The 23,785-nt window shown below is 38.9% G+C and overlaps 3 protein-coding genes, 1 long non-coding RNA gene and 1 pseudogene across 10 annotated transcripts; 2 read left to right on the top strand and 3 right to left on the bottom strand.

The window, feature by feature from the left end:
* Nucleotides 1-122: 122 nt before the first annotated feature.
* Nucleotides 123-3,012, bottom strand: LOC135680442 (uncharacterized; annotated as a pseudogene).
* A 1,337-nt stretch (nt 3,013-4,349) lies between these two features.
* On the bottom strand, nt 4,350-6,266 carry LOC103995594 (myb family transcription factor IPN2). Its single transcript, XM_009416214.3, has 6 exons — nt 5,918-6,266; nt 5,728-5,804; nt 5,591-5,648; nt 5,453-5,519; nt 5,288-5,363; nt 4,350-5,212 (listed from the first exon to the last, which is right to left on the bottom strand). Exons 1-6 carry the CDS (start codon nt 6,081-6,083, stop codon nt 4,562-4,564), a joined length of 1,095 nt encoding a protein of 364 aa, XP_009414489.2. The 5' UTR covers nt 6,084-6,266; the 3' UTR covers nt 4,350-4,561.
* Nucleotides 6,267-9,528: 3,262 nt separating this feature from the next.
* LOC135588793 (uncharacterized) lies at nt 9,529-12,755 on the top strand. 4 transcript variants are annotated; one of them, XR_010476477.1, is made up of 3 exons: nt 9,529-9,801; nt 12,352-12,395; nt 12,486-12,755. It is a non-coding gene; the product is annotated as an uncharacterized LOC135588793 (long non-coding RNA). The 4 variants fall into 4 exon arrangements; XR_010476476.1 differs by having other exon boundaries at nt 9,529-10,087; XR_010476478.1 differs by having other exon boundaries at nt 9,536-9,614.
* Nucleotides 12,756-13,675: 920 nt separating this feature from the next.
* Nucleotides 13,676-18,679, top strand: LOC103995596 (uncharacterized). Its single transcript, XM_009416218.3, has 8 exons — nt 13,676-13,897; nt 14,250-14,399; nt 15,903-16,079; nt 16,754-16,842; nt 16,936-17,000; nt 17,174-17,276; nt 18,072-18,179; nt 18,365-18,679. The coding sequence occupies exons 1-8, from the start codon at nt 13,762-13,764 to the stop codon at nt 18,491-18,493; spliced, it is 957 nt and encodes a 318-aa protein (XP_009414493.2). The 5' UTR covers nt 13,676-13,761; the 3' UTR covers nt 18,494-18,679.
* A 262-nt stretch (nt 18,680-18,941) lies between these two features.
* Nucleotides 18,942-23,528, bottom strand: LOC103995595 (uncharacterized). 4 transcript variants are annotated; one of them, XM_009416215.3, is made up of 5 exons: nt 23,409-23,528; nt 22,643-22,676; nt 20,436-20,782; nt 19,736-19,942; nt 18,942-19,525 (listed from the first exon to the last, which is right to left on the bottom strand). In XM_009416215.3, the coding sequence occupies exons 3-5, from the start codon at nt 20,691-20,693 to the stop codon at nt 19,217-19,219; spliced, it is 774 nt and encodes a 257-aa protein (XP_009414490.2). In that variant the 5' UTR covers nt 20,694-20,782; nt 22,643-22,676; nt 23,409-23,528; the 3' UTR covers nt 18,942-19,216. The 4 variants fall into 4 exon arrangements, with proteins under 4 accessions (XP_009414490.2, XP_009414491.2, XP_009414492.2 ...); XM_009416216.3 differs by having other exon boundaries at nt 23,317-23,446; XM_009416217.3 differs by lacking the exon at nt 23,409-23,528 and adding an exon at nt 23,161-23,310.
* Between the last annotated feature and the right edge of the window lie 257 nt (nt 23,529-23,785).

Below are 23,785 nucleotides of genomic sequence, written 5' to 3'. Positions count from 1 at the left end.
AAGCATGTCGGCCAGTTGCTAATTATAGTGCCATGAAACCTCCCAAGAAACCTCCCAAACAAGCTTGTCTGTGAACTAGCATTTCTCGTTGAAACCCCAGCCTGTGTTGCTCTATTGAAAAAAGACCAGGAAATCAAGATCAAACATGCTTTGCATACCAAATAAATTCGCAATCGAAATCCAAATGAAGAGAGAACATCTAAGCATCATGCTGGAGTTTCAATTCGGAACCAGCAAGATGCTTAGGTTTGATAAGCAAGCAGGAAGTTAAGATTTATAATCAAGATAACAGTAAACAGTAAAAATATTGAAGTCAGCAGCTTTAACTATTGAAAAAAGGCCTCAGACATGCAATATTTGTTCTGCACATGATTAATTGCAGCAGAAATTTTAAGCAGAAAAGAAAATAACTTGATATACAGAAGATGACACAGAAGAGGTGAAAAACTTCAAAGACCCATAGCTGTGATAAAATTAAATAAAGACCCATAGCTTGGCACAGCAGATTTCAGCAACAGTATCAGAATTCCGGAAAAGAAATCACAGCCAACAATATGCCATAGAACTGAACAACAATCCCTTTTATAAAGTTATCATGACCCTTTCGAGTTGCAGTACGATTCCCAAAAGCACAAACAGCCATAAATCTATCAGCTTCATGCAGCAGACTTGAGCAGCAACACTGCAACACTGCAACCCAGAAAAGAAGCAGAAAAGGAAAAACAAGGAAAAACATCTTTTTTCCGGAAATATTTGTACTTGAGAAATAAGAACTTAAATAGAATGCAATAAGATGCAGTACAATCAAACAAACATCCAAAGCAAATATTTGCATTAACTGTGCATATTCTGTTGAAACATAGACTTTATGGGTACATCTGGATTAAAACATAAAGACATGAACAGGAAGACAACTTGCAGAGGCTGGAGAGCTTGGTCTGTAAACCTCTTAACATAAGAAGGTATATCCTCTGGAAGAGTTTACGCCACCCTTTCCAACTCTTGATTTTGTTGCTTAGCAGCAACTCTATCAGGTCCACAGTACATATCCATAAGCTCTTTTCTGTCAACTACGTGAAGTTGACTTTAGAAAACCTTTTTCACCAATAATTTCAAAAAATCACAAATTTATGCGTTCATTCCCAACCTTACAGATTTGCTCAGGGTTCTTGATTCAAGTTAGCTACTCAAAAAAATTATGGCAAAAATTCACCAATTCATGACAGACGCTTCTTTGAGGATGCTTGTCTGTGTGATCTCAGTCAGCAACCATGACCCTATGTCACTTCAGTTCACCCATTTCTTCTGATACACTAGATTCTGACTCCATCCTTCATTTTTTTTACAGAAATTAGCACTCATTATCTGGAGATACATTGGGATACTTCGGTTGATGGACATCACAACACAACTACTGTTGGGATATAGAGCTTAGTGTTTAACACGGTTAATAAAAGATAAGCAAGCCCTTCTCTGACACTTGAGCATAACTAACTACCTTAATTCAGTCAGATTTCAAGTCATATCTACATACACACAAGTAACAGGTTATGCATAGACGCTAAGAAGTACCATACATTAAAATTGGAGTTATTTGTCAAACTTTATCAAAACATCTCACCAAGAAGATAGAGGTTGGAGTTAGATAAACTAAAGCTTAAATCCTACTCAATATCTGGTTGGGTAGAACCAGCATTATCGGTTATAACTTAGGACCATCAATTTCAGCTCATTACTACAGTCTGGGGAATGACCTTTTTCGGTTGAGGACCATCAACTGCTACTTATCATTGATGTAAGAAGGTCAACAACTTATGATCAAGAGACCAGGATGCAAAATAAGAATAATCATGAACTAATTGTAGCACAACTATGAATCACTTCCAACTCTTCTTGGCTCTGTATTCCTTCATATGCCATCAAGAATGTACAAATGCAAGAATGAGGCCATATGTCTCAGTAACCTACAGATATTCACATGGATTAATTTCAGCTCGTTACTACATTCTAGGGAATGACCTTTTTCGGTTGAGGACCATCACTGCTACTTATCATTGATGTAAGAAGGTCAACAACTTATGATCAAAAGACTAGGATGCAAAATAAGAATAATCATGAATTAATTGTAGCACAACTATGAATCACCTCCAACTCTTCTTGGCTCTGTATCCCTTCATATGCCATCAAGAATCGCTTAGACTTTTCCGGTGCTTCAAGAAGGGACATCGGAGGCTTCTCATCGATGTCTGGACTCTGGATTATCAAAAACCGACTGCGTATTCCGGTTCATATTCATTCTGCATAAACAAAAAGATCAAGATCAGGCAAGACAACAGATAAGACAGTTTGCAGAGTACAAAAAGGGTAGCCACATCAAGAACAAACCATATGGTTACAATGCAGAGCATCCAAATAGGCATCCTTCAATGGAGAAGGCAGAGCATTCCAGTGCTTCGGCCAACTCCATCTTCTTCTCTTCCCCAAGCCTCTTCTTCTCTAGCCTCTCTCCGTCTGCATTGTCCCCAGGATAAATGCCAACGTCCACCGTCAGCTTCCTCATTCCTCGTCCCCTAATTCTCCCACCTCTTCCTCTTCCCCGCATCATTGCTCTTCCACCCCTCCCCCTCCCAGGGCCCCTCTCACTACCGGGCCGCCACGAGACAGTACCTCCACCGTATTCCTCACGGCTTCCTCGCGTCCCATCCTAGGCTGGTTCATCGTCCGATCAGATGTTTCCAGGCCCGGCCTTGGAGCACCAAGAACCGCTCTCCGTCGGAGATGCCGGTTCTCCTCGCGCGCGCTGGGGGTTCGACCGGGCGGGTGGACCATGCCCCTTCCGGTACGGGCAAGGCCAGGTGACAGACTTGGGGGAAGCGGGGCGGTTTCATCCGCGTCAGCGAACTCGAGCTTCTCTACCGAAGCCGCGGCGACGTTCTCCCGCCTGAAAAATATAAGCTTTTTAGGCTGGAGGACGGCAGAATGATCGAAGGAATCCCGCGGAAGGGGCGCGAATCACCCGCAGCCCCGCCTGGAGGCGGCGGCGGGATTGACGGAAGACATCCAAGAAAAGAAGGAAAGGCTGACGGGGGAGAAGGAGAGGGCGGGTGGAGCAGGCGGCGGTGGCGATGGTGGGGAGGCGCAGCTAGCTTTCTACAGTCCCGCGTGGTGTTCGATGGATTGCCCAACCCAATTAGCCCATCGACAACTCCCAAATGTGCTTTATTTTCACTTGAAGTCAAGTCCATTTAATTAAGCTCCCAAATCTAATAATGATCAAAACACCAAACCAATTTGAGAGTGCTAATTTGGTGTTTTAGGGTATAGGTGAAATAATTTTGGATAAATTATGGTGTATTTAATGTCTAATTTCTAATCATGAATAAGGTGATTGAGGAGGGAAAATAAAAACAAGTTTTAGCATGGCTTATCATTAGATTAATGTGTAATCGCTAAAATAGATTTCTAATGATCGAACGGGCTAATGCGTCGATGACAAATCATCATCCCTATCAGCGGCGTGTTGTGGGGGACGTGTCACCGAGCTACCTACGTGTCACAGAATGTATGTATGTTCCATATGCATGATTGAGTGAGTCCTGGTTTGGTAGGGCATTGCGTGAGAAGCAGAGCTTGCACTTATCACTTTCCACTTCATCCTTTTCCTTTCGTCTGTCATGGGAACAACATGGGAGGGAAGATACCAAGAGTCATCTTCTCATCTTCTCCATTCATGCACGGCGACAAGCCTGCTCGTAACTCCATTTCATCCGAAAGATGGTGAGAAAATTGGAATCTCCGATGGTGAAAAACCAGTTCTTTTGAGAGTCCTGTCGAAAAGAGGAGGGAAGGTGGTGACCTGCCTTTATTGGTCGCAGGGAAATGAAGGCAGGAGAAAGCTCTCCACCCCCAAAGAGAAAGCTGAGAGAAGCAAGGGATAAAGGTTAAAGAGCCCAGTGCGGCTCTCGAGGAAGCTTCTCTGATGACTGCTTTGCTGAATGAGGGCGCCATATGAGTGCTCAAGGCATGGAGATCAAAGCACATCGGATTCTGCTCCCCCACACACACTCACAGAGACACAGAGTGGGGGGAGGGGGGATGACAAGTACCATCAAGAAGAAGAAGGGAAGCTTCGCATCTTTTGGTAGTAGTTGCTGTTGAGGTAGGAGATCGCTGCTTTTGATGTTGGAGGGGCCACAGTGCTTCCTACTGCCACTCTAAACTTCAAACACTAGCAATTCATGTAGTTTGCAGGATTGCTGTCGCTACAAATCATAACACGAAAAGAAATGTGCAATGAACTCCCAAGTGGTTGCTCGATGCATGCATGCATGCATGAGAATGCAAAGATCTAATCGGTAAACTAAGCAACAAGATATATAATCATAAGAACAAATAAGAGCAAGAGCATAAATGTCTTGGCAGGTTTTATGTGGAGTACTTGTCGTGGCATTATTCTGGAACACTTGATCACAAAATCCTAAGGTTCTTACCTAGTTTTAGTGCTTGCATGAACAGTACCTCAAAAAGTACTACCTTGATTCCAGGGATGGCATGGCTTCCTTCACCCATAAGACAAGTTTCTTGCTTGGGCGAAGCTGCCACCGATTAGGGTTGGATTGATACCTTCCAGGGGTAGAGGAGCCCTCAGTGGTGATGGCGGCTCCAGCTTTGTGGATCCCTCGTGCTTCTTCTCACCTGCGCTGTCTGCCGAGAGCATCATCGGCTTGGCCGCGAAGACATCTACCACGGTGTCCATGTCGATCGCCGACGGTGCAGTCCCGAGCCGGTGAGTCTTGTTGGATGCCTCTTCTTGCGGTCCGATGCACGCTGCCGCTGATCCCAGTTTCTGCACATCGAGGTCGTCGTCCCAAACGAACGGGTGCTTCTCGTCGGAGGTGAAGGGGTGAGGCCTGCTGATCTTGTCCAGACATGTGTTGTCGTTAGCCAGTAAGAACCCATCAACAGATGCGTTCATCTGTTGATGCATCTCCAGCTGATCTCCGCCGTATAGTGCTTGCAGATCATGGGGAGAAGGGAAGCACATGGAAGGATCCAAATCTTTCATGGCAGCCATGTCGGCAAGCCCTTGATGATGATGATGATGATCTCCCGAGGTCATGCCGTCGGCGGCCAGTGTTTGATACGCCTTCTCCAAGATGCTTTGCATGTACTTTCCTTGGGCTTCGATCCTGATCTGCAGGTGTCTTTGAACCTAGAAACACAAAAGCATGCGTTAGAGTGCAAGATCGAATCAACTGTGTTAATCCAAGAGGGCATGTTCGATTACATCTAATTGCTCGTGCAGCCTCCTCTGGACTTCCATCTGCATCCTGATGGCTTCGGTTCCGTGCGCAGCACTCGTGCTATCATGATTCCAAATCCACCAACAATCTCAGCAACTATACATGTCATCTGCATAGGAATTGATACGGAGAGATCATGTAGAACTCACTCGTTCATGTTTCGACCCATCATTCGAGATGAAGAGACTGCGTTCCTTTGAAGCTCCAGTGCAGTAGCTGCCATCAGAGACATAAACACTCAGGGAAGACGCCCAAGGCAATGAAACTAGCGAGGATAAGCTGCTCACCATCCTTGAGTGAGTGTTCGTTGAATTCTTTGTGTGGTTGCTTCCCGAGCCGGAATTTCTACATGCAAAATCCTCAGATCAGCGTAGGAAACAGTTGCAAGCATGCGAAGAACACCTTTGTGGGATGCATCATCTACCTGAAGGTGGCTCTTGAGGTGATACAGGGTGAGACCTTTCACGCCCATTACTCTCATGATGGTTTTCGGCGTAGCCTCTGCAATAATTAGGAACAAGAAGAATCATTTGCTAGAGTTGGAAGTGTATATGAGAGAGAGAGAGAGAGAAAGAGAGACAGAGAGAGGAGGAGGAGGAGAAGGGAGGTTGTACTGTCGGGGCCGCCGAGCTGGTTGACAGCGTCGACGAAGCGTTCATGGAGCTCGACGGTCCAGCGAAGACGAGGCTTGGGATCGGTGGTGAGGACGAGGCCAGAGTCAGCTTGGACGCACATAGGCCGGTCATGTGAATTCATAGTTGGCTTCTTGGAAGGGAACATTCTTGCTTTCCTCTCTGGTTCTCCTCTCCTGCTACGGAATTGGGAGAGATTCAAGAACAAAAAGGTGGCATATATGAAGGAATAGGGTGCGATATCTCTAGAGATGGTCTCAGAACTCTCCCTCTCTCTCTCTCTCTCTCTCTCTCCTGGAAAGCCACCAACTTGAAACCCTAGCTCCTTTGCCCTCACTATGTGCATGTGCAATATGAGAGAGAGAGAGAGAGAGCATATGATGAGGTTATTATTCCTGTAGTCTCTGAGTAACCTTTTCTTCGAAACAAGGAACAGTAGATACCCCATGCAATCATACTGGCCTTAGCATACAACCCTACCTTCCTTTTCCTTTCTCTTTCTTTCTTTTTCTTTATTTTATTTTATTTTCTTGAGAGAGAAAATAATGATGGGACAGATATTTAATTACTTAGGACTCGTATGGAACTCCACAAGTCAAGGTTGCATGTCATATACGCTGCTCTTCATCTCTCTCTCTCTCTCTCTCTCTCTCTCTCTACTGCATTCCATTGTCTTCGTCTCTCTTATTTAAAAGCTTTTATTTGGACAAGAAATGAAGTGCACATAAAAAACACAGCTTGCCAGATATTGGAGCAACTAAGTAGGCTATGATAGTATAATCTATGGATTGCTACCTAAGAAAGAACTGATTCTGATCATGGCACTCATTCCCAAAACACTTGCTCACCATTAAAGATTTTGATTGCAGTAGATCCCACTTAGTTCCTCGAGATCTTTCCATGCATGCATTGCATCAAAGAGTGATTCTTCTTCTTCTTTTCTTTTCTTCCTGCTGTTGCGAGTGCAGCATTGTTCACTCACAACATGTATCAGCCAGCTTGTCCTAAAGTGAAGTTGGATACAACAACTCAAGCCCTAAAATACGTGACATAACAATAATCCATAAGAGAAAATAGGAACTTCAAATCTTTGGACCTTATTATCAAGTGATTAAGGTATTTTTTTACGGATAAATTGATCAATATCTCTTAAAATTTATAGACTGAGATTTCGAACCCTCGACGTAGAATAAGTGAGTCGGATATAACATCAACTTAAAAAAATAAATAAACTTATAAAATAATGTAAAGTTGGTATAAGTCATTTGTTATTTTCATTAAAACCCTAAAAATGTGATATAATTCATAAGAGAAAGTAAGAATGCACAATGTTCATAGTAACACATCAATTTACTTTTCTTTAAATTGATTAGATACATTATCATTAAATTGATATTTTAGATATAAAAATAAATAAATAGATTTATGAGATTACAACATTTAAAGAGTTAAATCCAAATCTTCAGAGTTTTTACTGGTTGGACATTTGGATGTACCTGCATATCTATCTGATTGTGGGCTCAACCAATAAAATCAAGGGAATATAAAGTTGTCTCAGCCATGCATAAAAGTCACAGTCACAGGAACACACAAAACATTCCATTACCAGTCAAATCCAAACAAGAGTTAAATAAGTCAAAGGCATTACTACTTGGACACCATGGCCCCCATGCAAAGGCCAAAAGTGGGGAGGATGAGTAAGAACAACATAAAGCTAAAGCTCTCTTCCTGCATGGGGAGGGAAATCCATTCCATTTGCTCTATTCCACCACTGGGAATAGATGCTTTCTTGTTTGTCTGTTCAACAAATATTCTTCTCCAATCTTCTATGCCATGGTTCTTCTTAATCACTCATCTTTTCTTTTCTGTGTATTTATTTTAGTGTGCATATATTTAAACTTCCATTGATACACAAGACAATAGGACTTGTAGAATCTAATGTCACATAGCATAGCACAAACACAAGGGTTTAATTTTATTGCTGTGTTGTATTACTAGAAGAATTAATTCTCTATGAATGACTCTTACATTAAAAATAGAAGATGAGTTGTATCAGTATATTATGTTTGATGAACTTATCACAAATAATAGAGGTTTTGCTGCAGTGACCATATTCCAGTACATTTGTATTATACATAATTTTGATGATGAATCATATACTGTATTTTAACTTAATATTACTATTATTATTTTTCCCCCTCTAGTTTTTGAAATTTTATGGCATCATTCTTCATGTTCTAAAGTTGTGACTCTGCCTCTGTTAGATCATAGTATACTTTTTTCATGAGTATATATTCCAAGGAAGTGCATTGAAAAGCTAAGATTCCAAAAGAAGAAGATTTTAGGCACTACTACATAATTTGGCACACCTACCCTTTGTATCAATGGCCACAACTTCTTGTTGCTGATGCAACTTGAGTTGAGTTAGATCGAATCCGACGACGACGAGCACGAAGACCAATTTGATCCAATCTTAATAAATTTTGGTTGTTCGATATCTCATAGACTCTAGATAAATCTTAGTCCTTATCAAAATTTATTACCTCGGAGGCCTATGACTCATCCGATGCTCAAGTTAGCTAGCGTGGAAAGAGAATCATGTATATTTTCTTTTTTTCTTATAACAAAGTACTAAAGGTCTCTTCAGTAAAAAAAAGAGATCAAGAGAGTTAACTTGGAGATATTTTGCATAATCTCAAATGTTACTATGATACAAGAGTCAACTCATTAGTTTAATTAGTCAGTCAATGGGTGTCAAACATTATATTAAACTCAAAGAAAAAAAAAATATATATATATGTTAATTAAAGTTTAAAAATGAGTTAATGGATCATATTAATCATTTGTAACTAAAGTAAAATCTTGATTATTATTATGTTCCACAATATTCATTTGGATCCAAAGATCACCTTCATCTTCTCTCGAGCATGCATGCTTCTCAGGTGGCAATGGAGAATGCAAAAGTCTAGAACACCGATTCCTTCGAGTCCAAGATGCAAAGGGGGCTGTACAATTTAGAATCCCGAGCAAAGTTGGCATTTACCTTTTAGCTAATTAAGACCCAAATCAAATCCACTAACCATGTTAGCTTACATTTCAAGCACCGAGATGCTCTTCACATGGATTCCTCCAGTAAAATATAAGTCAAGCTATGCTTTTTGCCAAGCTTCATGGAGGCTCTTCTTCATGCTTTGCCAATGGTCTCTGCAACCCCTCCTCCATCTGACTCACACATTCCCTTCTAATTCCAATTCCATACACATAAGGTTACACTATCTATAGTTTAATTCATTTTCCTGTGTGTTTCTAAGTATTGGAGTTTTTTGGTTGACTTATGTGCACTACTAATATGGCCATATTTCGATGTGTATGTAATTACATTTACATGCAAATATTACATTAGATTTCGAGAGCGAGAGGGTTATCAACTTATGCGGGTCGGATTCGGGTCGACACGCACTTTGGGCCGGGCTTTATGTACGGCAGCTACATTGGATCCGATTTAGCCCGAGCTTGATTTGGTCCGGTTTGATCCAACCGGATCGAGATCGATCGATGTTAGCCGGACCCATTGCCATGGTCTGGGCACGTTCGTCGACTCGAAGCCCCTTCCGCAAGATTCTTAGAGAGAGAGAGAGAGAGAGAGAGAGAGTGACGACGCCCCGAGTGGCGAAAGCGTGTGCGTCTCTCTTTCTCTTGTTTGTTTGTTTGTTCTTTGATTCGTGGAATCTGATTGTTCTTATGCGGCGGTGGATGCGTGGAGTTGGTTGAAAGCAGAGACGAGAATCGATTTGGGGGTTCTAGGAGACCGGTTGAATTAGGAGATTAGGGCACGGTGATCTGGGTGAACTGCAGTGTTGACCTTGGTGAGTCCGGTTGGGTTAACCTGGCGAAGGAATTGATGGATGGTGTACTGCAGTGTCTTCTATTTTGTCTGTCGATGTATATAATATTCTAGAAAATAATTATGCTCTTCGTTCCTGCTAACATGGTGCACCAGATAACGTCTACAGAGAGAATATTTCCATTAGGTTACGGAAGTGCGGCATTGGAAGTCTACGTTTTGTTTCACAAGTCTTGGTATCTCTGTTTTTTGGAGTACCAAAATAAGACTTCTCTTCGCTAGGTGCGAAAAGGAAACGGGATGAAGTGGTGAGGACCTATAGATTTATTGGAGCATGGTGGAATATTGTGAAATGTTTAGCTGAACTAGATATGATGGATCGCACCTTTGCTTTTCTTTAGATATTTTGTTGACTGCTTTTAGGATCTTTGGTCTGTTCAAAATTATTATTTTTTTGGTTTGTACTGTATATTGTTTTGTACTTTACATAACCTACAATTAAATTTCTCCGTATGGTGATTGTGATATCCCACTTTTGTCTCACTTTGGATGTATGAGGACTGAGGATATTTGACTTGGTTTATAAGTGTATGATGCGTTTAATATGATTTACTTGAGCTTAAGCATTCTTCTGAGTAAGTGACTTAAATGTATGATATTGTAGTTATCCTTTTGGGTCAGATCATGGCAAATGATATCAGAGTGGACTCGATATTTGATATGGTGAGAGAGTCAACTGGTTCTCACATGTATTATACTAAAGTTTATTTTTGGTTGTGTTGCGTTTGGGTCTTAACGAGGACATTAAGTCTTAAGTAAGGGAGATTGTAAGATACACCAATTCAGTCACACATCAGATGTGTGAGGAGAGTTGATTTGATTTATTAAATTAGATGGGTTTAATGCAAATAATTTGGGCTTAAGCATTTCGAGCTAGGGGTTTGAACTCATTAAGTTAATAGGATAATTATTCTATGGAGGTCGGATCATAACAATTAGTGTTAGAGAGAATCAATGATTAGGCTGATGATTTTAATTTGTCTTGCAATGTGTCGATGCTTTGTTTCCAAACTTGATATTTCTTTTAACAGCTTGAGACAGTAGATCAAAGAGAGTAAGTTGAAATTTTAGGAGAGGATGTGGGAAACCATTTAACAAGACTAGCAACAGAAATGAGATACTATAATTTCACTTGAATGTGAAAATAATAGTCCCAGAAGATGGAAGGCAAGGATTTATATCCTGAATGAAGGTATCAGCTACAATATTTTATATATATATATGCATGTTCTCCTTAATACTGGTTTTGGTTAGGATCGTTGATGAATAATGAGGCTTTAAGCGGCTATGAATTATGTTTTGTTAAGGATAAGTTCTTGGATATTTGATTTTCCATGTTGTTTTATGTAGTTGGGATGGTTTAGGCAACCGGGATGGTTTATTTACCCTTGGGGTAGTGAAGCCAATTCATGGATCATCACTTGGAAATTATAATCTTCTGTTGATGGCTTAAAACCTCATGTCATCTACAGGTCTTTGTTTAATGGGAATCTGACTTCATAGGCTTAGTGGGTGGTCTGGTTTTTGTGTCTTTTCTAGAGGTAAAAGAGGAGCAGAGCGAGTGGTGTCGGATATGTGTAATTCAAGGAGAGGCAACCATAGTTTTTCTAAGCTAAGATGGAAACTTTTGGAGGTTGTAGCCTGTTGGACATGTGTTGACACTGGGTATTTGCATAGGTATGCCTTTAGAATCATAAAATTGCAACTTTTCCTGCAAATTTTAAAATACACATAAATCTCTGAAAGAGTTTATATGAGAGAAACTAAAAGTTTAAACCTTGAAGGAAGAATATGAAAAATGTCCAAGCAGAAAAATCAACAGTAGTCTTCTAAAAAGGATAAATGAAAGGAAAAATGGTGGTAAGGTGGGATTTTTTTTTTAAATGTGAAACTTTTGCATTTGCATGCCATATCACGTAAGCTAGTTACTTGCTTAAGAATCCCTCAGGGACATTGGTAAATTATATATTACTTTAGCTTTCTTGAGGTGTAGGATTACTAAAAAGAAAAAATCATGAAGGTCCGCCCGGTACCGCTTGGAATCTGTGGTTCACCTGAATGTAGAACTGCTTGTATATTCTTAATCATCTGTTTATCTGAATAAAGGCTGGAAATCCTATATTGATGTTTATGACACCATAGAATATTAGGTGTTGAGATGATCGGATTTAAAAAGCATGGTCACCTGAGCTTAATAGAAGAACTTAAATCTCCACAAGAAACACAATTAAGTTGACTCTTTGGTTTATGTTGAAATGGTTCAGTAATATTTCTTGCAGGCATATATTTTCAAACTGTTAAACATAAATAGAATTTTAAGTCAGTATTTTCTGTTGACCCAAATATATGTGCTTTATTCTTGCATAACATTGGAACTGGCATATTCTAGTGGCAGATTCAGACCATCTTTCTATAATAATAATTGTCAAGACATATTTTTCCATTTGGTGACTGATCCACTAGTCGGTACAGACAAGTCTTCTAATTCGACAGTTTTTGTTTTTCTTGCCAGCAAAACATTTAGCTGATGCAAAAAAAGTCTTCTGTGGAGCTTTGGTAATAATCACTTGTTCTTGTCATATCTGTATTCTAAGCATTATTCTGTAAAAAATCGAGACATTTGAACTACATTTTGTTGACTACCAGATAATTTATTCAGGCATATGGGTTGGCGGATTAGGTTCATCCTACACGAGAACATGGTAAGTTGCCTAGAAACTAGTCGGTCTGCTTGCAGAGTGCATCTGTATCAGGGTGTGCTAGTTTTTCTCATTTCCAAGATGACAACACTCTGATTTTGATTGAAACAGTCATTCCATTTTGATGCCTTTGGGTATCTACGCAGTGCCCCTCTCCCTTGTAATTTTAAATATATTGTCGAATGAAATTTGGGTTGTGACTGCTTCCATTAGCGGAGAGATTTCTTTGGTGGCTTCTAACCTCATGATGCCTACTTTGTTATCAGTTTGTGTTTTAGACATGTAATTTGATTGCTGCACTATGAGACCACTTGAGGGGATGATGGCAGCTGGTCATCATCACTGTCTAATGTATTTTAAATATTTTGGCATCTTATTGTTGACCTGATGCGTTAAATTTGAGCAAGTCTACGAGTCTAATCAGCATGTACAATGGATAGGCACAAAATTTTGATTTGTCTTTTGCATGTCAGCATTCTGAGATTTCCACTACTTATATGCCTTGTGTTCTTTCATACCTTTACCCAAAAAAAATGATGTTGATGATTAGGCTAATAATACTAGCAATGTTACAGGAACAACACATCTATCTTGTGATCCCTAAAACGGTGCGGATTACCATTGATTTCAAGATTGATGCTAAAGAATAGAATCATCTTAATACATTCTCCGATTATATGCATGTCATGTTTGTGATGCATCGACTATGTATAGTTGCATCTATTGAATCAGGTAAGTTCACTAATTTTGAGGAAAAAATGTATACGTTGTAAAATGACACTCTTTGTTTTCACAGTATTGCCACGTGCACTGACTCGACCAGGTTTTTATGATCACGATCTTTGCCGGAGATCAGACGAATCGTCTCCTTACACGTCATCTTTGTGTCTGTCCTCATTCAGCTGCCACTGCCCACATGACGTCAACTATCACATTAAGCACACCAACTTGGTTGACTGACTTGGTAATCGTTATCTTCGTTTCGATTCACGACGTCCGTCCGTTCCTCTTCTTACTCGGATCTTAAAGCAGGTCCGATCGTACACATTGTGGAATTAATCATTTAAAATACATATATATATTAATCATTATATATATATATATATATATATAATGTCTCCGGTCCGGTCTGCGTCGAAGCCGCCTCCGCCTATGTAAGACGTTGGGCAAGTAAACGAAGCGCTCGAAGCTTGGTGTTTGCGGAGAAGATCCGGGAATAGGGGATGGAGAAGGCGTCCTCGATTCTTGCCTCCATTTTTGGCTCGCGGGAGTCGGCGGCCACCGTCGCCTCAATCTACGTCTACCCGATCAAGTCCTGCCGTGGCATCTCTGTTCCTCGAGCTTGCGTCACCTCCACGGGTACACTAACCAGATTTCCCTTCCAATTGCCCGTTTCCTTCTCGGAGAATTGATGATAGCCTTGAGAGTTCACCCCACATCCTCATAAATTGCTGAGGACTTCTTGAATTGACATTCTTGACCAACACATTTATTTTTAGTTATTGATATTGAGTTCACAACAAGTATACTTATTTTGTTAGATATTTATCTCATTAAATATGGCTAGTGCATTTGGTCTATTGATAGCTTTTTATAAGGATGATTTCTGATACTCTTAGGTCATTCTCGTCATCCATTTGGAGCACTATGTTGGAGATATAGTTGCATTTCTAGTCGCTTGTCTCAACCTACTGTTTTCATTTATCTGTAGGACTTCGATGGGATCGGCAGTGGTTGGTTGTGAACTCAAATGGAAGGGCATACACTCAAAGAGTTGAACCAAAGCTTGCTTTGGTTGAGGTAGGGCTGCCGATGGATGCCTTCAGGGAAGATTGGGAGCCAAATGATACCTCATATATGGGTGTGTATATCATTTGCTAAAGGATAATCATCATAAGATCATTATAAATCAATCATTTCAAGTTATAAGAATATTGCAAGCCAATTTTTATCAGCACAATTTAGGAATTATGATGATTTGCTTTTAGTTTATCATCTACCATTTTGTTAAGAGATAATTATGCATTTCGGTTCACCTGCTTGGCAATGCCAATACACCGTGATTCTTAAAGTAAATTTTGATATATTTAGCTTAGGTTTCTGTTAGATATAGTAAACATATTACGAGATTTGCTGGATAAGAACTGTGCAGAAAAGATTCTTTAACAAATTGACCTACCTTTTGGCAACAGAAATAGAAGAAATGTCTTGGGTACATTGGATCTTTTCTTCGAAGGGAGTGATTGAAACAGGACATGAATCTTATTAATGTGGAAAGTTGTGTTTTAAGTCTTCTACAATTGTCAACTATCCTTCTGTTTGGAAGGATAATATATAATAAGGTAGCTATATGACCTAACATATATATGGATCAGAGTGTTGGAAGGATAAGAATATACATATTCCAAAATTAGTCTTATATAGATTAGAAAAAAAAAGAAGACTGAGATCAGCTATATCTTCTTAATCAGTGTTGGAAAGTTTATATGCAAACATGTTCCAAAATTTAGTATGATATGGACAAGGACATTGATGTGGATGCTTGGTTTATGTGAAAAGAAAGGATAACAATAATTGCACTCGTGATGAGGTAGGAACATTTCTGACTGGTAGAGAGGAAAGATGTTGATGAAGCTTTAGATCAAACACTTGGAAGTCTACATTATATGTGCAATAATATGGAAAGTTAAATCAATTCAAGTTACAGGGTTTTAAGAGGGGAAGAGAACTAAAAATGATGGTGGGTCAAAAATAGGAAAAAAAAATAATAACAAATTCAAAATATCGTTATCTGTCCTCTTCGATTAAACTAAAACTAGTACTTACTAAAAAAAAGTTTGGGAAGAAAAGGAAAATAAAGGAAAAGAAGTCATTAGTAGTTTGAACTTTGAACAGTTATGTATGACAAGAGAGTGAGGAAAACAAAAGAAAAGTTACTTGTAACTACAAAAATATTTGAATATCCTTCCTTTACACAGCTAAGTGGAAGTAAAAGTTCATGTGGAAGGAAGCCTTGGTTTTCAGTTTTGTTTTTTGCGAGCAATGTTGATCTTTATCACTTAGAGTTTGTTTCTTTTGATCCATTGTCTGGTGGGAGAGACTGAACATCGAGTCACTTCACAGTATTCCCATTTCAATTATATTCCAATCTTTCATCATAACTACCCATAAATGTTTTGCCAAAAAATTATCAGTAAATATCAGTGTACTCAGCAACAATGTTGGTTTTAGGTTTTCAATAATATTATTCTATTAATTTCACCTAATATGATTCCATGTTCCATATTCATAAAACAACTATACTTAGTAAATGTTATTGTCCATATTTTCTCTGTGAATTTCATATTCTCTGCATTTTCTACAGTTATAAAGGCTCCTGAAATGGAGACACTAAAGATTCCTCTGAGTAGAGTGTGTGATGTAATTAATGACATCTCTGTCTGGGAATGGTCTGGTTCGGCATTTGATGAAGGCAATGAAGCATCTGAGTGGTTTACGAAGTATCTCGAAAAACCAAGTCGTCTAGTGCGTTTCAATACTGGTAATTATCTTTTGGTGATCTTTTTATTTCTTTCAATGCTAATGTTCTTCAGTCTGATAATATGATGCTAGGGAGAGTTTTTTAGTTTTTTAACTGATATGGTATAGTAAGTAATATTGCACTTTTTGTAGTGTCTGTTTGTATCTTATTTACTTGGCCAATAACACCAGTTTATTTTTGTTGATTCCCTAACCATCCTAAATTTACTCAAAATGTATTTTACCTGTATTGTCTTAATTATGTAGAAGATATTCTGTTGCAAGTTCAGTGCTTTGACTACATTTCACCTGATGAAACCTATATTGTCATCTATGTGGTTTCTTTTACTATACATCTACCTTATCCTTTTTCATTTTAAGTATGACATTTTGATTTAATAGTTTATGCCTTGGATCATTTTCTGAAGCTAGTATAGAAGATTATCTGAAAAAAGTTGAGACTTAGGGCTTTGTTGTTGTTGTAGTAGTATAGAAGATTATCTGGAAAAAGTCATGAATGCTGAGTTCTATTTATAAATAATTAAATAAAACCATTTTTTTATTTCAAAGTTATTCCATTTTAGTGTCCTCCTTTTTCATTTTGACACTGTACCTGTGAACTTTTCCTGTCATGTCTAACGCATCAGTATATGAAGGTGCTGATAAAAATTTTTCGCTATAATATTGATGTTTCAGCATCAGAAATTAGAGCAGTGGATCCCAACTATGCTCAGGGATATAGAACCGTGTTCTCTGATGGGTTTCCATTCTTATTAGCATCCCAGGTTAGCTACATCCTAAGTGGAACTGCAAGATTCCAAATGCTTATACTCTACTAAGGCAGAACTCAGTTTTCTTTTCTAAGATAACATGTGCAGGGATCATTGAATGCTTTGAATGAGCTTCTGGAAGAACCATTACCAATTAATCGCTTCAGAGCAAAGTAAGAGGGCAATATATAGACAATTCATTCTTTTTCAAATCTTGAATGCAGTTGGAAGTCATATCGTTTTAATACGCTGTAATTTTGCATTGTTGGTGTGCTTTACTATGATAGGTTCATCGCCAGTGAAATCATTCTTCAAGTACTTATGAGTTAATAATTTTGTTTTTCAGTATCCTTGTCGATGGATGTAATCCATTTTCAGAGGACCTGTGGAAAGAAATAAAAATAAACGAGTTGACATTTTATGGTGTCAAATTATGCTCACGTTGTAAGGTAACATGTCTTCTCTTTCCACTCTGTAATATTATGAGAGTCAGATATTATTGTTGTTTATTTTGGATTTTATTTATCATAATGTGCATACGAATGTTACATCCGTAGGCTTTCAGTAATTGGAAAAACACTTTAAAAGCATTTCTGCATTTTTTTTAACCTCAAACAAAGCCTACCATTAAAATGGCATAAAACAAAAACCAATTCCCCTCCTGCTCTCACCTTTCCCAAGCAATTCATCAGCATTGAGTTTAACCCAGTCTAAAGGCCAGCTTCTTTATGTCAATTTAACCCAATTGAACCCAATGTTCTTCAAGAGCATGGAATGGCCTTGTAATAATAGAAAAATAAGGCTAGCTTGACAAGTGCATATAAGAATTCATTCTTACACTTCCACAATAACCATTGAAAATTAGCTACAAAGGTTTACAATTCTTTGCCTCTGCCTAAATCAGTAACCTCCTTTAGGCCAAATATTGAAATATTAGAACTGCATGCAGAACTATGTAGTGAAGTTGCATTATAAAAAACATGCAAGATATTATCATCACTGAACAAGCCCAGTTGGACATTACTTTGAGAGTAGCCATTTGTGCTTAGGAACCAAGCCAGTTGCCAAATTCAGGCTTAGATTAGCCGGACAGTCTACTAGATCTATTCCTACCTTAACCACCATGGCCAGGCTAATTTAGAATTTTTATGGATCTTTTCATTTATTTCTTAAGATTTTTGTAGTTATGAATATAGATAAGCTAATCTCTACATTCGATTTGAGTTGCTTGCCATTTTCTTCAGGTACCAACTATCGACCAAAATAATGGAACTGCCGGGGATGAGCCAACACAAACTCTAATGAAGTTTCGATCAGACCATGCTTTGCATTTAAAGAAAAAGCAGGGGAAGGTAAAATCTCTTTGACTTTGACTTTATTCTAAGTAGCTATTCCACATATATGTCTGACCATCAATACTTGCATGACTATATTCTCACTAAACAGGAACATCCATATTAATTTCACTTTTCTATGCCATAATGCTTAACTATGTGACAGTGCTTAACTTTATGCTCTATGAAAATGAAAAATGCAGGTTTTCTTTGGACAGAATTTGGTCTGCAAAGATTCACTCTCAGCAACAGGCAGGGCGAAAGCTGTCGTGGTTGGGGATCCAATTTTTGTTCAACAGAAGTTTTCTTCTTCTGCTGATGCACCAATCTAATCATCCAAGAACTTCAATTCGAGGTAATTGAGATGATGTTATGATGCTGAAGAACTTCTATAACAATACCTATCTAAATATGTATCTACTCTGTAGTGTATGGATAGATCAGAAAAGAGCCTTCTGTATCTTATTTCTGAGTTCTCCTTTCAAACAAATAAGCATACATTGTGATTGCGGAGAAAAGGTCAACTTATCTTGTTAAAACATGACATAACAAATATCCTACTCATTCCTGGAAAAATTACTCTTACATGATGCAAATGTTATCACAACCCTGAAACACAGATACTGCATCATTCTCCTTTTAATCAGGTCTATCTATGAACCTCAAATGCAAATGCTGTCAGACTTGGCAAAACAGGCTGATGTGAACCAACATCACACAAGAAGTAGCAACCCATTGAGTCTGTAGCTACCCTCCTTGTTGAGGACAACCCATCATGCATGTCCACAGGGCAGTACCAACCTCATGCATTTCCAACCTGTTGTGCTGTGTTCACAACCAAATGAAACATAAACTATAAGTTCTCAAGCAGTGGCTCATTACCGGCTGCTGACGGCGGATTAAACCATATCAGCCAGCTTACGACAGAAGAAAGAAACATATTAAATGATTCATGTCCCAAAGGAAGAAACATGAAATCAGGTAAATAAACAAAAAAAAGAAAGTGTTCTTCTTTGCTAGATGACCGTCCTTTATTTCTTCGGTGGTAAATGGTTCTAGGCAAGCATGGCCGTGACATTTTCTTCCTTGGTGAGCCATTCCTGGGTGGCAACAAGATCAGGAAGCACGACAGCGCCAGACTTTCTCCAGTTCTCCGCATCCGATGTCTTGAACCTGTCCAATATCAAGGCTTGCATGCCCACACTGCTGGCTGGGAGGTAGTCCTTGCGCATGCTGTCCCCGATGTGCACTGCTTCTTCTGCTGCAATGTTTCCTGCCTTCTCCAGCGCGATCTCGTAGATCCTTGGGTCAGGTTTTTCGACGCCCTCTACACCTGAGAATACGCCAAAGTCCCATTCTGATCCCTGCGAAACACAAACTTCATTGGTAACAAACATCAACAACAATGATAACAAAGTCGTAAAGCCCTAACTATTTCCTTTAGGCTACATGGATCTTTTTGAACCATTAAGCTCTGTAAAGTTGGTAGCAACCATCACACGCTAATTCAAATGTTGGTACCATGGAAACAATGGATGTACTGTGAGAGCATGCAAGGAAATCACGGTCAGCACCTGATTGATTCCCAGGGCAGGAAGAATGACATCTTGGTACCGGTATTCCGCATTGCTGACGATTCCAACCATCAAGCCCTTCTGACGTGCCCATCTGAGGAAGGGTTGAGAGTCTGGAAATACGATGTAGGGCGCAGAAGACCCGAAAGACGAATATATGCGCCTGAACACCTTCTCAAATGTCTCCACATCATATTCATAGCCTGCCTGAAGGGTAACATCATAAGAAAGCAAGCTATTAGCTGTAAGCCTATAATTATAAAGGTTCTGCAACGTCTAACTTGAAAACATGTAACAGCCTATTTAAACAGCTGAGCACACAAATTAATCTCAATCTGAATATTTTCATGCTTTGGAAAATGGTGATGGTGCTCATGATCAGCGGTCACTCGGAGAAGTCTACCTATTCATGAACACTTTTGGTCATCGTGTACAGGTTGTAACATGGCCAGTTCATAAGGTCATCTATTTTTAGAGCTAAGATAGAAAAGCTCATTGGAGGCATAAAATTTGGATCTTCTATTGGATAGTTGCCTAGTAACGGTCACTTGCTTGTCCCTAATCTTCCATCATATACTAATGCTTGACGTTTAAAGGGTAAAAGATGCAACAGAAGCTAACAGAAAAACTCTATTCGACATTTCATAATAAATATGGTAGGAAACCTCGGTCTGCCATCAAACCCAGGTGACTTGTTTACCCTGATGAAGGAGTCCTTCACACATGCTCTCCACCAGTCGATATTTGGCATTTTTGCTGCATGTCCAAAGCATGGATACTCTTTCACCATATCTGTGTATGCAGCCTTGAAGCCTTCATGCATGCGTTTGTAATCTGGACAAGGCAATCCTACTGCTTTAGCTGCCATGCAGTAGTAATCCCCGAGTTCTCCCTTGTAAGCTATTAGAGTACCCGTGACGTCCACGGTGATACAACGCAACTTCGACAAGATAGACATGGTTACTGATTCTTCAACTTGATACCTCACTTCTTTTCATAAGTAACTTAATGAAGTCCTACAACTTCAATTATAGTGCCAAATTGTCTCTGCATACAGAACCGATTAAACATGTCACGTGTAGTACAAATGTATTTACAATTCAACATTTGATATTTATTTATTAGAAGAACTAGGATGCAAATACAAAAACAATATGTTAGTTCTTGTTGCTTGAAGAAAAAGCCAAGCATATTGTCAGCAATGAGCTGAACCTTAAAATGAACATAACTAAAGTTGCTGCCGTAAGAATCATAAAATAGAGTTTTAAAGCACTTTCCTAAGATGATCACAATTTGGAGAACAACTAATCTGTATCATAAGGGAGGATAATAAGGCTTACACCACTGTATCACCACTTTTTTGTTCAATAAGGAAACATGTTATAGGAATTACTTGTTTATTCTTTGGTTGCTTGGAGGTTGCAGGGTAATAACTTAATTATCCGTAAATATGTCATTCTGTACTTTTCTTGCATCAATCTCACAAAGGCTCAAATTAAGCATCACACTATACAAATTATTCACTATGATATGGATTATGGTACTTCAACCCAATATGAACCTTTTTCTTTATTCCCTTTTCTCTTGAACTATTTCATGTCAATCTATTGTTAATCCTACAAAACTGAACTGAACTAACTGGTTTAGGGCGTTTGTTTCTCTAGCACAATGCTGCCCTCCTCCATAGCTCTTCTTCTTCTTCCACCTCCACCGCCAAGCCAACATACAAGTAGCCTCAAAAGTCAAAACACCACCTGCTGGTCGGTGGCCATCACTATTTTTTTTTTTCATTTCTCATCTTTTTCTTGATATACAGATATGTGGCAGCACATATGTAATCATCTAATAACAAGCTGTAACTCAAAGTTTCAAATCTATTTCTATTACTTCACCACCACACCGGATGAACCTAAAATATTGCAAAAGAAATGGATATTATTATCATATTTAAATTAGTGATGGAGATGAAAATATGAGATGGATGATATATGGTGGAATTAAATCAAAACGAATCTACAAAAGGATATGCAAAACTATATTGAAATACCAACTCCAGTGGTCAACTTCATTACATCAGAAAAATCTATAGGATGCAGAAGAAAAATACTGATTCACCATCGGTTAACAGATCAAAACAGACACACAGAAGCAGGAAATGAAATCAACGACAAGACTTCACCTCTGAGACTCAGTTAATAACATGAAATAACCACATAACAGAAGTAGATACAATGGAATAAAATCCAAATTACAGAAATCTTCCATACTGTCGTATGGAGGCAAAAACAAAAAAGTGAATCGAAGTAGTATCTTACCAACCAGAAATCAAGAAAAAATGAAAACAATGACACCAAAAATCTACCATTGATCGTATATTACCACAAAAAAAAAAAAAAGAATCACAAGATATTTTTCATGCAAAGGAATTGTGGCTCCATGGTTAAGCAGAAAGACTTATCAGAGACCAAATCCAAAACTCTAGAACCAATAAACAATAGCTAAATCAGAAACTAAGAAAGCCTTTTTCTTTTTTTGCAAAGGGTAAGTTCCGAAGGCAAGATTCGAACCCAGAACCTTGTGATAATCTACAAAATCTTTATTAGCTAAACTAATTAGCACATTCAACTAACAGTTGAAGTGTCTATTCTTCTCAGTTTAATATCTGATTTGATCCACTATGATATTATATTAATTTATTGTGAGGGAGGGCTCATCACAATAGCACCAATCCCACTTAGTAAAAGGTTGAGAGTTTGATACATCATCTACATATTTTTGGTCATGGGTTTGACTCCTACGTTTAAGCAGTAAAACCCTGGTTCTCCAATATGAAACAGCTACAGTGCACCTAAATCCTCATCTCTTGTTCTCTATAACAACAACATACAGATCATAAAAATTGCATACCATATCATAGCAAATCGAGGCCGGGCCATATATCCTGCAAAAGAAAAAGGAGAATCACATGAGGTGTCGAACACAATTCCCTTGCCACGATCCAGAATCACATAAGAAAGATAAATGGCATACGGGTAGCCCATCTAAGAACATATAGATACTTCAAAGATAATGAAATCAGATCCGGTTGATGAGCTGAAGGCCACAATATTTGTTGGGACAATACAAAGAACAAAAAAAAAGACAATATAACACCTCACAGCAGTGAAATCAGAAAGCCAGATAAAATCCCAAAATCAACTGCCGAGTTCAACTCCAAGATCCAATCTTGAACCGTCCAGTGGGTCAAGAACAGAAGAACAAGATCCAAAATTACATCTACTCGCTCAAGATTAAGACGAGAAAAATGTGAAAGGAAGCTGTTAAAGAAGAAACAAGAGGTGATGGAAGCTCCACAGATACTGAAATCAGATCCAAAAATGAGATGAAGGCAACATTATAACAAAACAAAGAAGAAAAAAGAACACCTCACAGCCGTGAAATCAGAAACCAAAAAGCAGCAGCCAAAATCCAATCTTTAACCCTCCACCGCCACGAGAACAGAGAAATAAGATCCAAAAACATCCAATTGCTCCAATTCAAACGGAATCGAGCCGAGAGAAACTTTAAAGAAGCGACAAAACCTGCGAGCTTAAGCGGTCAATGAAGAAGCAAGAGGCAAAATGAGGTCCCCCGGAAACCAATGGCGACGCAGCTCCATTAGTCGGAGACTTACCGCGGATTACTACTGTGATCGTTCGGTTTCCTTCTTCGAAACCAATGTGGTTTTGTTGAGCTTTCCGCTGCGAAATACCAGCGGAAGCCGACGCTTGTTTTGTCCTCCCTCTCTCTGGATTTAGATATCGGACAAGGATTAAGTAGCTATTAACGTGATTAATGTGACGCATATATATATATATATATATATATATATATATATATATATATATATATATATCATGAAGGGAAGGACTTACACGTGTAAAGATACGGTTCGTTTGTTCCTTTGTTTCGTGAATTAAGATTTTGGGGTGGTTGGGATTGGACTAGTGCCGGCCGAAGTCGGACAGTTTAATGAAGCCAATGGGCACGTGACACGTACATACATTCTGG

Source organism: Musa acuminata, chromosome BXJ1-8, assembly GCF_036884655.1.
Source record: "Musa acuminata AAA Group cultivar baxijiao chromosome BXJ1-8, Cavendish_Baxijiao_AAA, whole genome shotgun sequence".
Taxonomy (NCBI): Eukaryota; Viridiplantae; Streptophyta; class Magnoliopsida; order Zingiberales; family Musaceae; genus Musa; species Musa acuminata.
Note: the sequence above shows the minus strand (reverse complement) of the source record. Positions and strands in the feature narration are given on the sequence as shown.

Coding starts and splice junctions, on each gene's coding strand:
- LOC103995594 (XM_009416214.3), bottom strand. CDS start 6,083: ATGTTCCCTTCCAAGAAGCCAACTATGAATTCACATGACCGGCCTATG. Junction 5,805..5,917: donor CCAGCTCGGCGGCCCCGACA/GTACAACCTCCC, acceptor TAATTATTGCAG/AGGCTACGCCGAAAACCATC. Junction 5,213..5,287: donor GGCTGCACGAGCAATTAGAT/GTAATCGAACAT, acceptor TTGTGTTTCTAG/GTTCAAAGACACCTGCAGAT.
- LOC103995596 (XM_009416218.3), top strand. CDS start 13,762: ATGGAGAAGGCGTCCTCGATTCTTGCCTCCATTTTTGGCTCGCGGGAG. Junction 14,400..15,902: donor AAATGATACCTCATATATGG/GTGTGTATATCA, acceptor CATTTTCTACAG/TTATAAAGGCTCCTGAAATG. Junction 18,180..18,364: donor TAAAGAAAAAGCAGGGGAAG/GTAAAATCTCTT, acceptor TGAAAAATGCAG/GTTTTCTTTGGACAGAATTT.
- LOC103995595 (XM_009416215.3), bottom strand. CDS start 20,693: ATGTCTATCTTGTCGAAGTTGCGTTGTATCACCGTGGACGTCACGGGT. Junction 19,943..20,435: donor TGAAGGACTCCTTCATCAGG/GTAAACAAGTCA, acceptor GTTACCCTTCAG/GCAGGCTATGAATATGATGT. Junction 19,526..19,735: donor CTGCCCTGGGAATCAATCAG/GTGCTGACCGTG, acceptor TGTGTTTCGCAG/GGATCAGAATGGGACTTTGG.